This window comes from Ixodes scapularis, unplaced genomic scaffold, assembly GCF_016920785.2.
Source record: "Ixodes scapularis isolate PalLabHiFi unplaced genomic scaffold, ASM1692078v2 ptg000120l_1___fragment_2___debris__unscaffolded, whole genome shotgun sequence".
NCBI lineage: Eukaryota > Metazoa > Arthropoda > Arachnida > Ixodida > Ixodidae > Ixodes > Ixodes scapularis.
The window spans coordinates 75335-91592 of NW_024609917.1; the positions used below are offsets into that span (position 1 = coordinate 75335).

General features: G+C 48.3%; 1 protein-coding gene across 1 annotated transcript; it reads right to left on the reverse strand.

Annotated features, from left to right (window-relative positions):
• Positions 1-6527: 6527 nt before the first annotated feature.
• LOC120850758 lies at positions 6528-7718 on the reverse strand (the record flags this gene model as incomplete). Its single annotated transcript, XM_040223390.3, has 2 exons — positions 6939-7718; positions 6528-6704 (listed from the first exon to the last, which is right to left on the reverse strand). Coding segments are annotated over exons 1-2 (606 nt in total), but the record flags the coding sequence as incomplete, so codon positions are not given.
• Between the last annotated feature and the right edge of the window lie 8540 nt (positions 7719-16258).

Here is a 16258-nt window from a genome sequence, read left to right on the forward strand (position 1 = left end):
TTCAGTGCTGCGCCGCCATTTGCTTCCAAAGGCCGCTCGAGACACGGCGGCCTCGTGCACTGGCGTATTTTACGCTTCTTGCAAGACACACGCAAACACGTCTAGGTGCTTTTTAAACACCGGTCCACCGCGGTCCTCGGTGCCTAGCATTCTTCTGAACTGCGTATAACTAGACTGCAAGTCGTTTCAGGATTTCGGGATTCAATCCACTTGCTGTCTGCGAGAAATTGCAGCTGAGAAAGTTTTCCCAATTATTTTAAGCCAATAATAAAAAAAAGGGAAGTTTAAAAAAATCGTAATGTCTGCAGGTAGAAACTAATTTAGCGTACCCAAAAGATGGCGCCAGTGTGTGTTTCCGTCGTAAGCAGTCAGAATCCCCAGTTTTAACGCACTCGATAACACTCAGAGGAAGGTGTGTGAACGAGTCTTTGAATAGTTATTTTGTTGATCTTTTTTTCTCTTTCTGGGGGGGGGGGGGGGGGGGGGGGTGGCTTTATGGAGTGAATATGGCCGCGCGCGTAGCTGGCCAAGTGGGCAGCGCGGCCGTGGCCTAACGGTTATCGTGCTTGCCTTCCACGCGAAGAGTCAGGGTTCGGTTTTTGGGGCGACGCCTCCTTTATTTATTCATGCAACTTACTGTTCTGGTAAATTCGAGAACTCTGTTGAATATTGAAGGTTAGAATGTTCAATGCACGAACCTTCTACCCCGATTGTTCGAGAAGCCCACGCGTGTGCAAAAAGGGCTCCGCGTGGCCAGCCGCAGTCAGTGTCGCCCTAGCTCTCAATCCTGCGGTTTCGCCCACATCGACGCCCGCGACGCTCTGTTGTTTTCTTCTCTTCCATTTTTGGTTTTGGGCACAAGTTCGCCCAATTAAACGTTTAGTTTCTTCAGTTATTATCGCCTCATCAATTGTCATTCGTGACAATATGGTGCCAACATGCAGCCCGCACCTTCACTTTGAGTGTCAGGAGCCCTGACAACTCTACACGCGTCGCGTTTCTTTCAAGTACTGACAGCCATTGTTCTGCGAATGGGCGAGACAAGCACCTCGTGCGAGTCCTCTGCCGCCATTTGCTTCTAAGGCTTGCACTAGGCACAGGCCTCGTGGATTGGCGCGGTTGACGGCGACCAACCCCAACGTATCAGTCGACAAGCTCCACGGAAGAGCGGTTCCAAATCTTACTCAAATGAATCCGCGTTATATTTCGGCGGATCATATCATGTGACAAGGCAGATGTAGCAACGCTGGACGCGCGTAGCTTTTCGAAGACCAAGGTTCCATGGAGGTAGGGATAAGATAAGGCGACACAGCGGTCCAAGCCAGGCATACGAGAAAATTCAAAGTGAAGCCGAAACCATGGGTCGCGGTCCGTGGGAACGCGCCCCAAGGGTGACACCATCTGCTCCATAGTGTCCAAGGGTGTCCATGTTCGTTCAAAAGCGACTTTTGGTTTTCGTCATTGCTGGGGGTGTGTTCCTTTAAACCGGAAGTGGTGGCGTCATGTCGCCTCCAGAAGCTTCCTACGTTCATGCAATCTACAGAACCTTTTCCTTCACCCTAAGGTGAGATCGAGTAAATATTGGAACACTGCCTCTGTTGCCTGCACGCGTACGGCTGGATCGTCAACACCTCCACAAGCAACGGTAAAGGACCGTTTTGTATCAACGACAATAAAATCACTTTCCACCGAAGGCAATGTCTATCTAGCATTCCACCGATTCTATCGCTTCTGTCCATAGGTGTGGTGATCACGTAGCGCATGTCACCGAGCGCAGGAGTCAACAAAGGGCGCTTCGCGTTCTAGGAAGCTTTTCATGTCACTTTGATCAAGTATTGTTGGTTGACACTACTTGTAAAACAAAACAAAAAATCGCATAAAGCTTGGGAGTGGGGATTGGTGACTGATACCCTTGTTACACGGGCACACTTAACTGCAGTTACGCTAAGCCACAGTTAGCGCACAATACTTGCGGACAACATACTGCGGTTGTGCAGTCAAAGCTATGGGCGAGCATCCGTTTTTAAACTTGCTCCAACAAATTGACTGGTGAAATTTTCACCTCAATAAATGTCTTCAACAACAACAACATGCGCTTGAACATCTTGAGCACCCATCAAAGCAGTGCACGCGCGCTCTTCACTTCTTCTGATATAGCTGTCCGAGAGTATATCGCGGCAACTGTGGTGCCATGTAGCAGCAGTTAAAGCTGAGTTAACCACGGTTAAGGGTGCCCGAGTCAGGGGTATACGTGTGCCCGTGTATGCTAGCGCACACCAGCTCTGAGTGCGTGGTGCGAGAGCTCGCGCTGCAGAGCCCAGCGATCCTCGGTTCAATCCTTACCCTTGCCCGTTTCCATCTCGATGAGAATCGTACCGGCGTGTGGTCGTATATCACTATACTGCGTGGTACACGTTAAATACCCCAGGCTAGGGTGCCTTCATGTACGCTTTGGTTGGGGCGGAGACATCGTGCCATTTTCTCCTACACGTTTATTTTTCTTTTTTGTTCAGAAGCGCCTGAAAGATCGTGTCCATGCACGCGTTTGTGGCGCCGACTGTACTAAACCGACATTTTGTTTTCTACAATTTCTTTGTATTTTACCCGTGAGCGTGTGCTGTCGGCATCGGGTACTACAAAGAAGGCCTCACCTTAAACAGAAGGACATTGAGGCATCCTACCCCAGGCTATGCTCCGTTTCACTTTATGTTGTACCGCAGCGAAGGCTAGAAGCGCGAGCTCATAGCGTTGGTAGTATACCCTTGGTGCACGAGAGCTTGTGCCGCCGAGATGTGCCCTAGGGCAAGGAGCTCGCGCTTGTAGCCTTTCCTGCGGTACAACACAAGGAAAAACAGAATATAGCGGTTGTACTGCACTGGCGGGGGGGATCGGTGGCCGAGTGGTCTAGCGCACACCAGCTCGGAGCACGTGGAGCGAAAGCTCGCGCTGCAGAACCCAGGGATCCTGGGTTCGAGCTCCACCCCTGCCCGCTTCGATCTGGATGAGCATCGTACCGGCGTGCGGTCGTGTATCACTACTGCGTGATGCACGTTAAAGACCCCAGGCTAGCGGCTGTACCGCACTGGCTAAATTGCTCATATACAGTTGGGAGACTCGTCGCCCCTGTGAGGCAGACCAAGTATAGGCTGTATAAACACACACACAACCCATTTTTTTTTACTGCACTGGCTAAATTTCTCATGTACAGCTGAGACACCATTGGGGCTGACTGACTTCCGGTTGTATATACATACAAAGAACACAATTACCTTTATATTTAGGGGCTTGACTAACAACGCGCGTAGAGCCCACGCTGCCGGTGAAAGGCGTAGGTTGTTCCCAGAAACTTCGCTCCGCTTTAAGCGAAGAAGCTCTGCTTCTTCGCTAAAAGAGTAAGTTATAGAAACGCGAGATGGGGTACTCTTAGCAAAAGGTTTCCTTTCCAAACATCCAAGCTTCGAGAATGGGAGAGTCTTCAAAGGATTGATTTTTATTATTTTAATACAAATAACAATAATACTGACCTCGCTAGAGCTCAAACAAATGGTTTCCTCCCTGAAAAATGGACCAACACGTACTATTTTCAACTGGTGATTTCTTATTTTCTTTATTACTATTATTACTATTTTTCAATGGGTAACAACTAGGGCAGCAAACTTGAGTTGTTATAAGGTTTTAAGTGTGAACATACTGAACTGCCTTTTAGGTTGTAACATGTATTGTTGTTTCAGGCAATCCCAGACCTATGCCGGAGGGACGGATTCGGAACCTGTTTGGTAAGGATTTCTTAAAGCGGCAGGGGGAAGGGGGGGGGGGGGGGGCAACATGTCGCAAGGTTACACTGCGGCTGCAAGTGTGATATATATAAGGAGGGCCATGATCTGAAAAAAAAGCATGGGGGTTGTCTAGATACCTTATTCTGACAGCAGAAGCAATAAACTGCGGACGTTTGGCAACGTGGGATGTCCATAAGCACCACAATATATTAAAGTGTCAACACCCCCCCCCCCCCCCCCCCCGGACCAGGGCCGTTATCACTACAAAGAGCAGCTTACAATTCAGTCTCTTACTTCATTCGATGTGCCTGCATAGAAGCACTCTTTCAATCTGGATGAACATCATACCGGCGTGCTGTCGTATATCCCTACAAATGCCTGGTGCACGCGAAGGTTTCCGAGCTAGCAGAAATATTCCACTGGGTAAATTTCTCATTTACAGAAGTTGAGCTAGTCAGCCCCTTGGGGTTGACCAACCCCACCTAGACTGCAGGCCTCCGCACGCGTCATCAGAGTCAGTTCGATCGAGTCGTGAGATTGAGCATGCGAATGCTGTGTCAGTATTTGGCTGGGGCTCTTGTCCAATCAGCGCGTCGAAGGTCGGGCTCGGGCCCAATAGCCGAGTTAGCGCGATCCGGCTCTGATGACGTTTCATAGAGGGAGAAGAGTCCATGCGGGGTCCTTCTGTCTAGGTGGTGTTGGGCTGACTCACTTCTTGCTGTCTAGACCAGTCTAGACATCCTCACAACACAATTCCTTTTTGTTTTTCAGGAGACGGCATGAAGCTCACGTTGGTCGACAAGAGCGAGCCGAAAGTGGGCCGCTTCCTTCCGAGACTGTCGACGCGGTGCCTGTGGCACCTAACGGGTCGACCTTGAGCTCGACATCAGGGGCCAGTGTTCAAGCCCCATGGAGCCTCGTAGACCAATTCAAACGATGTCGCTTGAGCAGGAGTCAATAAAAGATACGGCCGCGTCTGAGGACACAATTCATTCATTGTTTGCCGGTGAGAAAATAAAAAAAAGATGCACTCTCTTGATCATGCTGACAAACACCAAAGAGCACAGAACGCGTTGTGATGAACCTGGACACAGGCTATGTCTACGTGACTTCGCGCGACATCAAGACGCCATATATGATTGTGACATCACACGGTGTCAGGGTATCATGTGATGTCGTTACGTCACGTAACAGTATGATGTCACGCGTGACGCCACAATGTCACATGACGTCATGCCGTCAGGGTGTTGCATCGCGATACACTGTTACGTGAAATCATTGTATGTCACATGACGTAACGACGTAATGTAATGTCACAGTTCTTCGTCACAGTTCTTCGTGACGATGTTCTCATAGATTTCGGTTGATAAAAACACATTCAGTGTTAAAATACGCAGCTTTTCGCCACAGCACGTGAAGAAGGGACAACAATAACCGCTACTGAGCGTTGTTGTGCACAATCTTATCCCTATCCACTTTCTATCTGCGCTATCACACAAAACACATCCTTGTGGTTACTGACGCGTGTAGGAGAGGAAACACTGAGCACATGAGTCAACGTCTGCCAAGAATGAGTCGAGACGAGTACCATTACGAGTTGTGGGTTGCTTTCTTCGCATCTGATATAGGGGGGTGCAAACCGAGTTCTATGCGATGAGGAATGTGAGGAACCACTCGTTTTATCCGCTAATGAGCCTCCGGGAGTGGATAGCGTAGCAGCTTCGAGATATACCATTGGAAAGTTTTAAATAACAAATCTTTTGATGTCAGAGTGGAATATTCCGAACGAGATGTACATTGAAGCGACACCTCACTTTTGGCGGTTTTTACAGCGTGTGCGTCGCCACAACTGAGCGCTTGAAAAGGGACATAAAAATAACAGGAGGGGGTGTGGCTACATGTAAAAGCGTGATCCATAGCCGATTTTGCGCCCTGTACAGTTTTGAAGTTTTATTCAAAAGTGTTGTCTGCAGTCAGAGTTTTATCTCATTGTATTGATTTATATCTAGGGTGTATACTTTTCGGTGTTTATTTATGACAAACTTGGCGGATGTTTTTGTTGATTCCCGGAGAAAAGCTCACCGGAGAAAAGCTCACCGGAGAGAAGCTCACCGGAGAAAAGCTCACCGGAGAAAAGCTCACCGGAGAAAAGCTCACCGGACCAATGGAGAAGGCGGAGAAAAGCTCACCACGCTCAATGAGTGACTCGTCTATTTTCACTTCCACATATTATTTCCGCATTAAAGAGCGAAAGTGATTTTGCACAGAGGAGTCATAAATTGAATGATTTGCGTTTATTTTCTCTCAAACATGAATTATTTTTTTCATACACGCACGTTAGAATCGAATGCAATTTCCGACCGCTTCCAGAAGGGCTGGAACTTGTTTGTGCTCAAGATAGTCCAGGCAGATGTTCCTGAGGCGGTCCTGTAGGCGCCTTGTCGCCCTTTTGGTCTTCTTCGTCGGCGGTTCCCCACGGCTTATTTGCAGCAGCATTACCTCCGATAGGGCTTGATCTTGTTGCAAGCAGTCGATCAGCTTCCATATACTGGGCTGGCTGTGCCCGACAAGCTTCTTAAACCCGCTGTTCCATCCTTCGCATGCGTTATTTGTGCGGTCTTCGTTGTTTAATGTGGCTTCTAACACGTTCCACACTGTCGGCGGAAACTCGGGGCGTCGTCGGCGCATCGTTGTGGTTAATGCGCCACCGGCTACTCTCGATGACACTGCTCGGAACGTTCCGTTTACATACGTCGCGTCAAAATAGTCGATGAGGTCATCGAGGTCTGTTGGAGCCTGACCACGGATGTAGTCCAGCCCAACTGGAACAAGGTCGGGAGGGAGGAATGCGAGGCCGTCTAGCATTCCACACATCTTCTTGAACCTGTCGTCCGTCTTGTACCTGCTGATGAGGCCCAGCTCGCGTACCTTGAAAAAGAATAGAACAAAAAGAGATACGATGAGATCCTGATGCGGTTGCATTAATTGAGTTTGACGTAGAGGCTATATCTTGGTACTGGGGAGCTAAGCACTTCAAAATTAGCCAAATGCCTTTTCTTTGTTTTTGATGTCATATCATAGGTTTTATGTTGGTTGGCCATAGATGGTTGGTACTACAGGCGTCCATATTTCTTTTCAAGATTATTTTGGGAGTAACGTTACCTTGCGGTGGGTACTCTGGCAGAGGTGAAAGAAGCAGCCTTTCGTGGTGACATCTTCTCCGAAGACCGCTTTCGACGCTCTTATGGCGGCCATCTCATAGTCGCTAATGATGATCTCAGGGTATGGAGCATAACCGTTCGCTTCACACGTGTCCAAAATCGCTTGAAAAAGCTCTTCGTATATGGAGAAGGTTTTGCCTGGGAGCAGAGCATAAACGCACGCCACGGTGCTCTCCCCAGCTGTACACCTCATAACGTACAACTGTTTAAACAGTCTTGGGCACACCGAGAATGTTCCATCCATGTACCAGGTTCGGCTTGTTGATAGTGCCCGCAGCTGTTCGTGGCTTGCAAAAACGAGCATGCGGTCTCGCCTCTCCGGCCCGTTGTCATAGATCAAAAACGGTTGCTTTTCCGGCCCTCCGGTCATTGTCCAGGTATCTCGTAATTGAATATCAGCAGTGGTCTGGGGTTCCGGCGGACGCACCTTACTTCTTTGCTGGCGCAGGTCACGACGAATAGTCTCGAGGCTACCGATGCTTTCGCGCACGGATGTTGTTGAATTGCTCAAAGCCTGAGCAAGCAGACGGCTAGGAGGTTCTGCGGTCTCTACAGCTTTCCTTTTTAGCTGGCTCCTTAGTTTGGTGACATCAGAAAGGCCATGATTGTTTGCATGATTGTGCTCCTGCACTGACCAAAAGCGGGTAATCTGCGTTTAAAAATGACAAAAATTTGTGTCAGCAATAATGTATATGTAACTCTAAATGTAAAAACGAAAGAAGGTTTTACGTAAAAACGCTTGTGCAAATAAAGTGAAACATTACTGCAAAACTTGCACACAAGCGAAAAGTATGATATTTCGTACTTACATCAAGATTGGTGGTGATGGCTCCCTTGCAGAAACCTGTTCGTTGGTACCGGCACTGCCAGCGTATCCAGTCGTTTCTTGTAACTTTCATACAATATTCGTACCCATCTAGAAGCACTTTCTTCTTTCCCTTATTGGTCAGAATGACCTCCATGACACAAGGAAGGCAGGACTGGTCACTTGATAGGAGGTGCTGTTTATATATGCAATTTCCTTTAGCTCCTCTTGCGTAACCATACAGCTTCTGACCAATAAAAAAGCAGACTGTATTTCTCACAAAGAGAGCGGAGAAATACTTGTTCCCAGAAAAAAAATGGGAAACAATAGGAATGCCCTACAATGTCAAGGTCTTCAGCTACAGCGCCAGTCAGAAGGATGTTATACATAAAAAGGACAGAAGAACCATGTAAGAGAGGGTAAAAGCGCTAAAACGTACAACACAGAGCGCTACTTGCAACTGAAGTTTATTCCCAGGAAACACACATATATACACACCGTGAAATCGCGACATGTACTTTAGAAATGCGACATCACCCCCTCATCGCTCGTCTGTCCGCTATCTATTTTACAAAAGATTTCAAAAACGCCATCTCAGAGCCAAACAGGGCTATAGATGGGGCGATGTTTGGCTCTGAGATGGCGTTTTTGATGTTTGGCTCTGAGATGGCGTTTTTGAGCGCCCCATCTATAGCCCTGTTTGGCTCTGAGATGGCGATGAGGGGGTGATGTCGCATTTCTAAAGTACATGTCGCGATTTCACGGTGTGTATATATGTGTGTTTCCTGGGAATAAACTTCAGTTGCAAGTAGCGCTCTGTGTTGTACGTCTCTTTAACTTGTCCGTTGTTTTTAGCGCTTTTACTCTCTCTTACATAAAAACGCAACAAACCAAAAGTTTTTTTGTCGTTTCATTCAGTTTCGGCAAAAAAAAAAGAAAAAAAGTAGGAATAATGATTATTTCTGGCAGTCTTAGTGAACTTTTTTACTTGCACCAAAATCTAAGTGAGCTTTTCTCCGCATTTGACACTTTTCCGGTGAGCTTTTCTCCGGTGAGCTTTTCTCCGGTGAGCTTATCTCCGGTGAGCTTATCTCCGGTGAGCTTTTCTCCGCTCCCCGTTTTTGTCGGTGTTTATTTATTTCACCAATACCGGTGCTTTTCGGTGAATTCTCTCGTCCAGACGCTAAAAACGGTTATTATCGGGAGGGTAATTGCGAATGTAAACTACCACTGGAGACGAAAAACAGTCCAAATTGTATTTACATATTTTACGCAATCCTTTTCCCACTCGATTATTGCAGTTTATTCAAGCATATATTCCTTGGTTCGTGTGTGTCAATGACGCTCGCTCCTTCCTGTTGACGACGTACAATTTCGAGAGTGTCCGCTCAACATTTGCGCTAGACACGGGAAGCCCCAAAACGTCCAACAATGCTTGGGACAGTACTGGCCAGCTGTGACTGGCCTCTCGGGCCACTGACAGTGATCTTCAAGCTCGGCGGTCCAGGAGGACCGCTGACCTTGAAAAAAAGTTGAACAAAGCTACTGTCCTCCGAGAGTCCGAAACCATGTAGGTCAGAAAAAAAAGACAGGCAAAGTGCATGATTTCTGGTAAGATAATGTGTTTGACACAAGTTTGTGTATGACTTTTTCAGTGAAAACAAACACAACATTGGTAGAAAAATAATGTAGTTAGAAATCGGTGTTTCTCTTTTTTCAAAGATTTTTATTTTTGTTATTGGCGAATGTTTATTGATGTTTTTTATTGGCTCAAACGAGAGGCTGTCATGAGTGACGAGCAGCAGATGTTACGGTGGCCCGAATATGAAGTGCACTTTGACATTGTCGAATATAGTGGCGATAATTCCACCGCTGGCGGCAAACACTGCAAAAAAGTATACGCAGCCGGGAGGTTCTCTTCCTCCAACCTTCACAAGCACCTCGGGATGAGTTTGAATATTTATCTCTATACAACTGCCGCTGGGCATGAAGACGGAACGATGAAAGGCTGAAGCGTCGACAGCGCTCTCCAGCCTCAACGACCTTCCCACCATACGGAAAGCTGCTCTTTTACGGCTGAATACTGCACTGACATCCAGCGCACCCGTTGAGCGCCTCTTTAGCAAGGGCCGGGATGTGTATCAAAAGAAAAAGTTAAGTGATTTTTGAAAAGCAGTTGCTGCTGCGTTACATCAACTAAATAATATATTATTTTGTCCATCTTGTGTTGAAGCAGCCGACGCTTTGATTCAATAAAGTCGACGGTAATAATATGTATCTCAAAAAGTGAAACAAGAGTTTTCTGAGTGTGAGGCACAGACTCTTATATAGCGCTGTAGTCTCGTTGTATATATGTACAGCTTGTAAAGGAAAAGGAATTAAAGAGCACGCGCCTCGCGCATCGCGCTGCGCTGGACATTCTATCAAACATGGTGTCAGAAGTGGGATGTGCTGACCACTGCTCTCCTCCCGAACGACACGTCAGCACACCCTAAGGGCCCTTGCCCTGAAGCCTTAACCTGACTTTAACCTCTACGGCCTTCACTACGGACCTATGCTCTTCATCTGCCGACAGACCTGACTCCCCGTAACCGGATGGAACGTCCAAGCCAAACGCCAGCGAACGTGACTTCGTTCCAGATTACGCCGCCTGACCCATTCACGATTTCATCGCCGTCAGACTGGCCTCAATGGAAGAAGCGGTTCCTGCGCTACCGCGCTGCTTCGGGACTCTGCGACCGTCCAAGGGAGAGTCAAGTCGACACGCTGGTGTACCTCATGGGCCCCCAGGCAGAGGACATTTTCAACACGTTCAAGTTGACGTCCGATGAGCAGAAAAACTTCGACGTGGTGCTCAAGAGCTATGACAACTACTTCATTCCTCAAAGAAACGTCATCTTCGAACGGGCGAAATTCAACACCAGAGTCCAGCTGGACGGTGAGTCCGTCGAAGATTTTGCTACAGCCCTCCATGCCCTAGCGGACACCTGCAACTTCGGAGAACTCCGCGAGGAACTGATCCGAGACAGGCTAGTCGTAGGCCTCAAGAATCACAAGGTGTCGCAAACTCTTCAGTTAGACCCCGACCTCAATCTGTTGAAGGCACTCACCGTTGCGCGTCAGAACGAGTCTGTTCAGCTGCAACAGGCAGAACTCCGTCAAGGCCATCCCAAAGAAACTGCAGCCGTGGATGCACTACACGTGAGAAAGAACAAGTTTGCTAAACACGACTCCGACGCCAAGCCACCGTCTAAGACTCAGCATCAACCCACAAAAGGCAGCGGCAAGAAAAATCAAGCCCGCTCATGTGGCTGGTGCGGTAAAGAGCGGCACGCGCGAGCTCTCTGTCCAGCAAAGAGTGGCACGTGCCAAAAGTGCAGAAAGAAAGGCCACTATGCGACTGTTTGCCGGTCGGTGCAAATGCTGCAGACAATCGAAAAAGAGCCAGGATTCCTTGGTTTGGTGGGTGAAACTGCCTCGTCAACCTGGGAAGTCGCTCCGCAAGTAGAAGCGAAAATACTGATCTTCATGATCGACACGGGGGCGGACGAGAATGTCATTCCTGAACGACAGTACCATCAGCATTTCAAGCATATCCCTCTAAACCCCACAACGCGTCGTCTTCAGGGACCTGATGGAAAAGCTCTTTGCATCTCGGGGGTGGCCAAACTCCATTTCAAGTTGAACGGCCGAGAAAGCGTTGAAGACGTTTACATCCTTCCGCTACTCCGCACCGCTCTTCTTGGCAAGCCAGCCATCAATCGCTTGGGACTGTTCAGCTCCCTCAACTCTGTTTCGGTGTTGAACGTCGACAAAGACTTCCCTGAGGTCTTCCAAGGTCTTGGCAAGTTACAACAGGAGTGTGACATACTGCTTCGACCTGACGCCACTCCACATGCTCTCACGTCTCCTCGTCGGGTGCCTCTACCTCTGTATGAGAAGACAAAAGAGGAGCTTCTACGGATGCAAGAAATCGGCATCATCAACCCCGTAACAGAACCCACCTCTTGGTGTGCTCCAATGGTGGTGGTACCCAAACCGTCAGGAGCACTGAGGATCTGTGTAGACTACACAGAGCTCAATAAGTTCGTCCTACGTGAATGGCATCCCATTCCGGCGGTGGAACACACCCTTGGGACGCTGCAAGGAGCCACCTGGTTCTCAAAAATGGATGCCACGTCAGAATTTTGGCAGATTCCTTTAAGCGAGAAGAGTAAAGCGCTGACCACTTTCATCACGCCCTTCGGTCGCTTTTGCTTCAATCGCCTACCATTTGGTATCTGCTCTGCCTCGGAACACTTCCAACGGCGCATGAGCGACATTCTCCAGGGTCTTGAAGGTGTTGCTTGCCACATGGACGATATCCTTGTCTGGGGATCAACGAAGGAACAGCACGAGCAACGACTCCGCGCTACTCTAGAGCGAGTTCGAGACGCAGGCGTGACCCTGAACAGAGACAAATGCCAGTTCGGCGTCACGAAGATACAGTACTTGGGGCACATCATCGAGAACAACCACGTTCGACCTGACGAGAACAAGATAAAAGCAGTCACTGAGATGCCGAGGCCAACCTCCAAGACTGAACTCCGACGGCTGATGGGCATGGCCACCTACTTGGGTCGTTTTGTACCTAACATGGCGGAGTTGCTACAACCACTGTCAAGCATCTTGTCATCAAAGCAAGAGTTCGTCTGGGAGACCGCGCAGGAAAAAGCATTCTCAAACTGGAAAAGACTACTCTCATCAGATCCAGTCCTCGCGATGTACTCCCCGAAGAGACCAACTAAAGTCACGGCGGATGCCTCCTCGTATGGCCTGGGCGCTGTCCTACGTCAGCAGCAAGACGACGGTCGCTACGCTGTCATTGCCTATGCTTCCCGAGTACTAACCGAGACTGAACGCCGTTACGCTCAGATCGAAAAGGAAGGCCTTGCTCTCGTCTGGGCCTGCGAGAAGTTTCACGACTACGTCTGCGGAACTAAGTTTTGCCTGGAAACGGACCATAAACCTCTTGTCTCGCTGTTTGGGTCGAAAGCGATTGACGACCTGACACCTCGACTGCAGAGGATGCGCATGCGCTTAATGCGGTACGCTTTTGAAATCATGTACATTCCAGGCAAAGACATCACCGCCGCTGACGCTTTGTCAAGGTCTCCGCTACAAGGGAAGATCGAAGACAACGAGCTGGAAAAAGAGATCGAAGGCTACATAAACCAGCTGTTTTCAACGCTGCCAGTTGCTTCCCCTTCGTTGCAAGAGCTAAAAAGGGAACAAGAAGAAGATGAGTCCTGCCGCCAACTCCGCTCTTTCACACAAAAAGGCTGGCCAAGTCATCGTGATCTGCAGCCTTGCCTAAAGGAGTTCTGGCCGCATAAAGACCATGTCACCGAAGTCGAAGACGTCCTTATGCATGGCATCAGAATCATCATCCCGAAAAAGCTCCAGGAAGCAACTCTTCGCATTCTGCACGAAGGCCATTTTGGCATAGATAAATGCCGCGCGAGGGCAAGAAACGCAGTCTGGTGGCCAACAATCGACGCTGACATTGAGAATTTGGTGAAGTCATGTAGGACTTGCCTCCAACAGAAAGGAAACAGGAAAATGCCACTGAAGCCCACGGAGTTTCCGGAAAGACCATGGCAAAAGGTCGGCATGGACCTTTTCTTTCTTGGAGGGTCGTGGTGGCTGATTGTCACAGATTACTACTCGAGGTTTCCCGAGTTAGTGAAGCTCACTAGCTTGACTGGCAACGCTGTCGTCACACACTGCAAGTCCATCTTTGCAAGACACGGCATACCGGAGGTAGTAATCAGTGACAACGGACCACAGTTTTCCAAAGGACCCGATTCATCGTTCGCATTGTTTGCGAAAGAATATGGGTTTAGACACACAACTTCAAGTCCCCACTATCCACAAAGTAACGGTCTAGCAGAAGCTGCTGTAAAAATAATCAAAGGATCCCTGAAAAAGTCGGGAGACCCGTACCAGACCCTTCTTACCTACAGGGCGAGCCCCCTCAAGAACGGTTACTCACCTGCGGAGTTACTAATGAGTAGAAGAATCAGAACAACTCTTCCAACTTCTTCAAACAGCCTGCTTCCTCGTCTCCCAGACAAAGAGAAACTAAGGGCGCACGAAGAAGAAAGCAGGAAGAAGCAGAAACTCTGGTTTGATTCCCGCCATGGGGTGCGAAATCTTCCTGACTTGAACGTCGACACGGACGTCTGGGTAGTGGACCTCGAGAAGTTCGGCACTGTCCACAGGTCAGCTGAGGAGCCGAGATCATACTGGGTGGACACTGGCGATACGTCCGTTCGCCGCAACAGGACACACTTAGTCCCGATGCCTGAAGCGACCGCCGAAACCACCCATCGTCGAAAAAGTACACCGAATGTACCTCTGTTCGTTCCTGCATGTACCGACACGAGCCACACACACACGACAAGTGGAAGATGTGTTATTCGACCAAAACGTTACGCCACCTGACTTTCCTTGTTAGAAAAGGGAAGATGTGAGACACAGACTCTTATATAGCGCTGTAGTCTCGTTGTATATATGTACAGCTTGTAAAGGAAAAGGAATTAAAGAGCACGCGCCTCGCGCATCGCGCTGCGCTGGACATTCTATCAAACACTGAGGGTGCCAAATAAATATAAATCGTAGTCATTGTGTGTTGTCATCAATGTGTTCATAGTAAATAGAAAACCACGAAAATGTTTTGAAAGTAACTAATAGCGAGTTCGTTTCACACGCACTGACACCGTTTGAGTTCTCTCCCAGAATGCATCGCACTTGCGCAGTGTCGCACGGAGAACTGACCCTAAACAAACTTGGCAAACGCACCGTGTGCAGAAGACTGATGCTGTCGCCATCTATGTTGTAGAAAGAGTACCGACTTGAAACACCGAAAATAGCGTCTTTCTCTTCGACGTGATGGGTGGGAATGCGAGAGTGCAGTCGCCACCAACGTTTACAACGAACTCGCTACGGTGACGAAGTAACTGCAACTGTAACGCGTTACTTTTTGTTTTTAGGTAACTGTAACTGCAACCTAAATACATTTTGGCCAGCTATCTGTATCTGTAATAAATTACTTTTTAAAAAGTAACTCACGCAAGTCTGTGTTTATGAATTTGTGGGAAACCCAAAGTTCAAAACGTTGGCCCAGGTTTCCCGCCTGCCGAATCGTCAGTGAATATTTCCAACGCGAGGGGGCCGAGGGCAATTGACCATGCGAGCGGAATAAAGGACTGCGTGTTGTTGAACCAGTGCGTTGTGTCATTCTCCGAGACCGTTAGCAGCAAGGGAATTCAAAAAATTAATAGGCATTAAAAGGCCAACTCAAGAGCTTTTTTAGCGCTGGTTTAGTGATAGCAATGCATTGGTCGGATATTCGCTTCACAAGTCCGACAACAAAAAGAAAAGATGCAAAAGTAATGCTAGATTGTGCGACGTGTGCTTGTGCATAGAGAGAGTACCAGCTAGAATATAAATAAACAAATGTTATACTTGAAACACGCAACTTGTGTCCAATCGAGATGGAGGGGAAAAGAAGGGGGGGAGGGAGAACCGAAGGTAGAGAAAAAAGGGGTGTTGATGCCAGAGCTGGCATGGAAGAATCAGATAATACGAGTTTAAATCCGTATTTTGTATATTTCAATTTGGGGCGTTACAACCTGCCTTCTTGCACGAACTACTATTGTTCTTTGCACGCTAAAGACCAAGTCCATCTGAAATTAGTTCATCTTCATCTGGGTCAGGAAACGTGTCCCAGTTGGATTCAGCTAAAACAGCTTCATAACCCAGCTGAAAATGAACTGATTTATACATTTGCGCGGTTAGCAAGAGCTGGCGACAGTACAGTGACCAATTCTGCATCCGACGCATTGTCTATTGTACATCAGGCACCAGACACCAGCATACAATCGCTAACTTGATAGACTTTTCAAAAGGGACTATTGGGGACGCTTAAAATTTAGAAGCTTTTCCTCGCCGTTGACCTAGAAAGTCCCTGCCAATAAGATTTTCTTTTGTTGATCTGGCATGCACTCGTGCGGCGGTCACCGAGAACAACAGGGACAAGTTTCGATTGTCGCGCCTTCAGCGCGAGCTTCCCACCTTGGACAACACCTCGGCGCATAGCCTGCTATATACTGACAAAGCCTGGCAGATTGCCACAAGTAGCGAGCGCCGAAATGGAAAAGGTGGAGCGGTAGACAACGGATGAGAGGAAAGCCACGTGACTGGCGCCCCGCTCCGGCGAGACGCCGAAACACACTTGTCCCGAGCGAACAAGTTTGTTTCGGGTCCTCGCCGCTGCGAAAGCTGCGCAGCGGCGACATTGACTTATATATAATTGTAATTTTATTGATGATAATCGGTAATAATGGTTCCCCAAGAAATGGCTCTTTGATGCTCTGTGGTACCAGATCCTCGCACTCCAAATCTGCGACAGG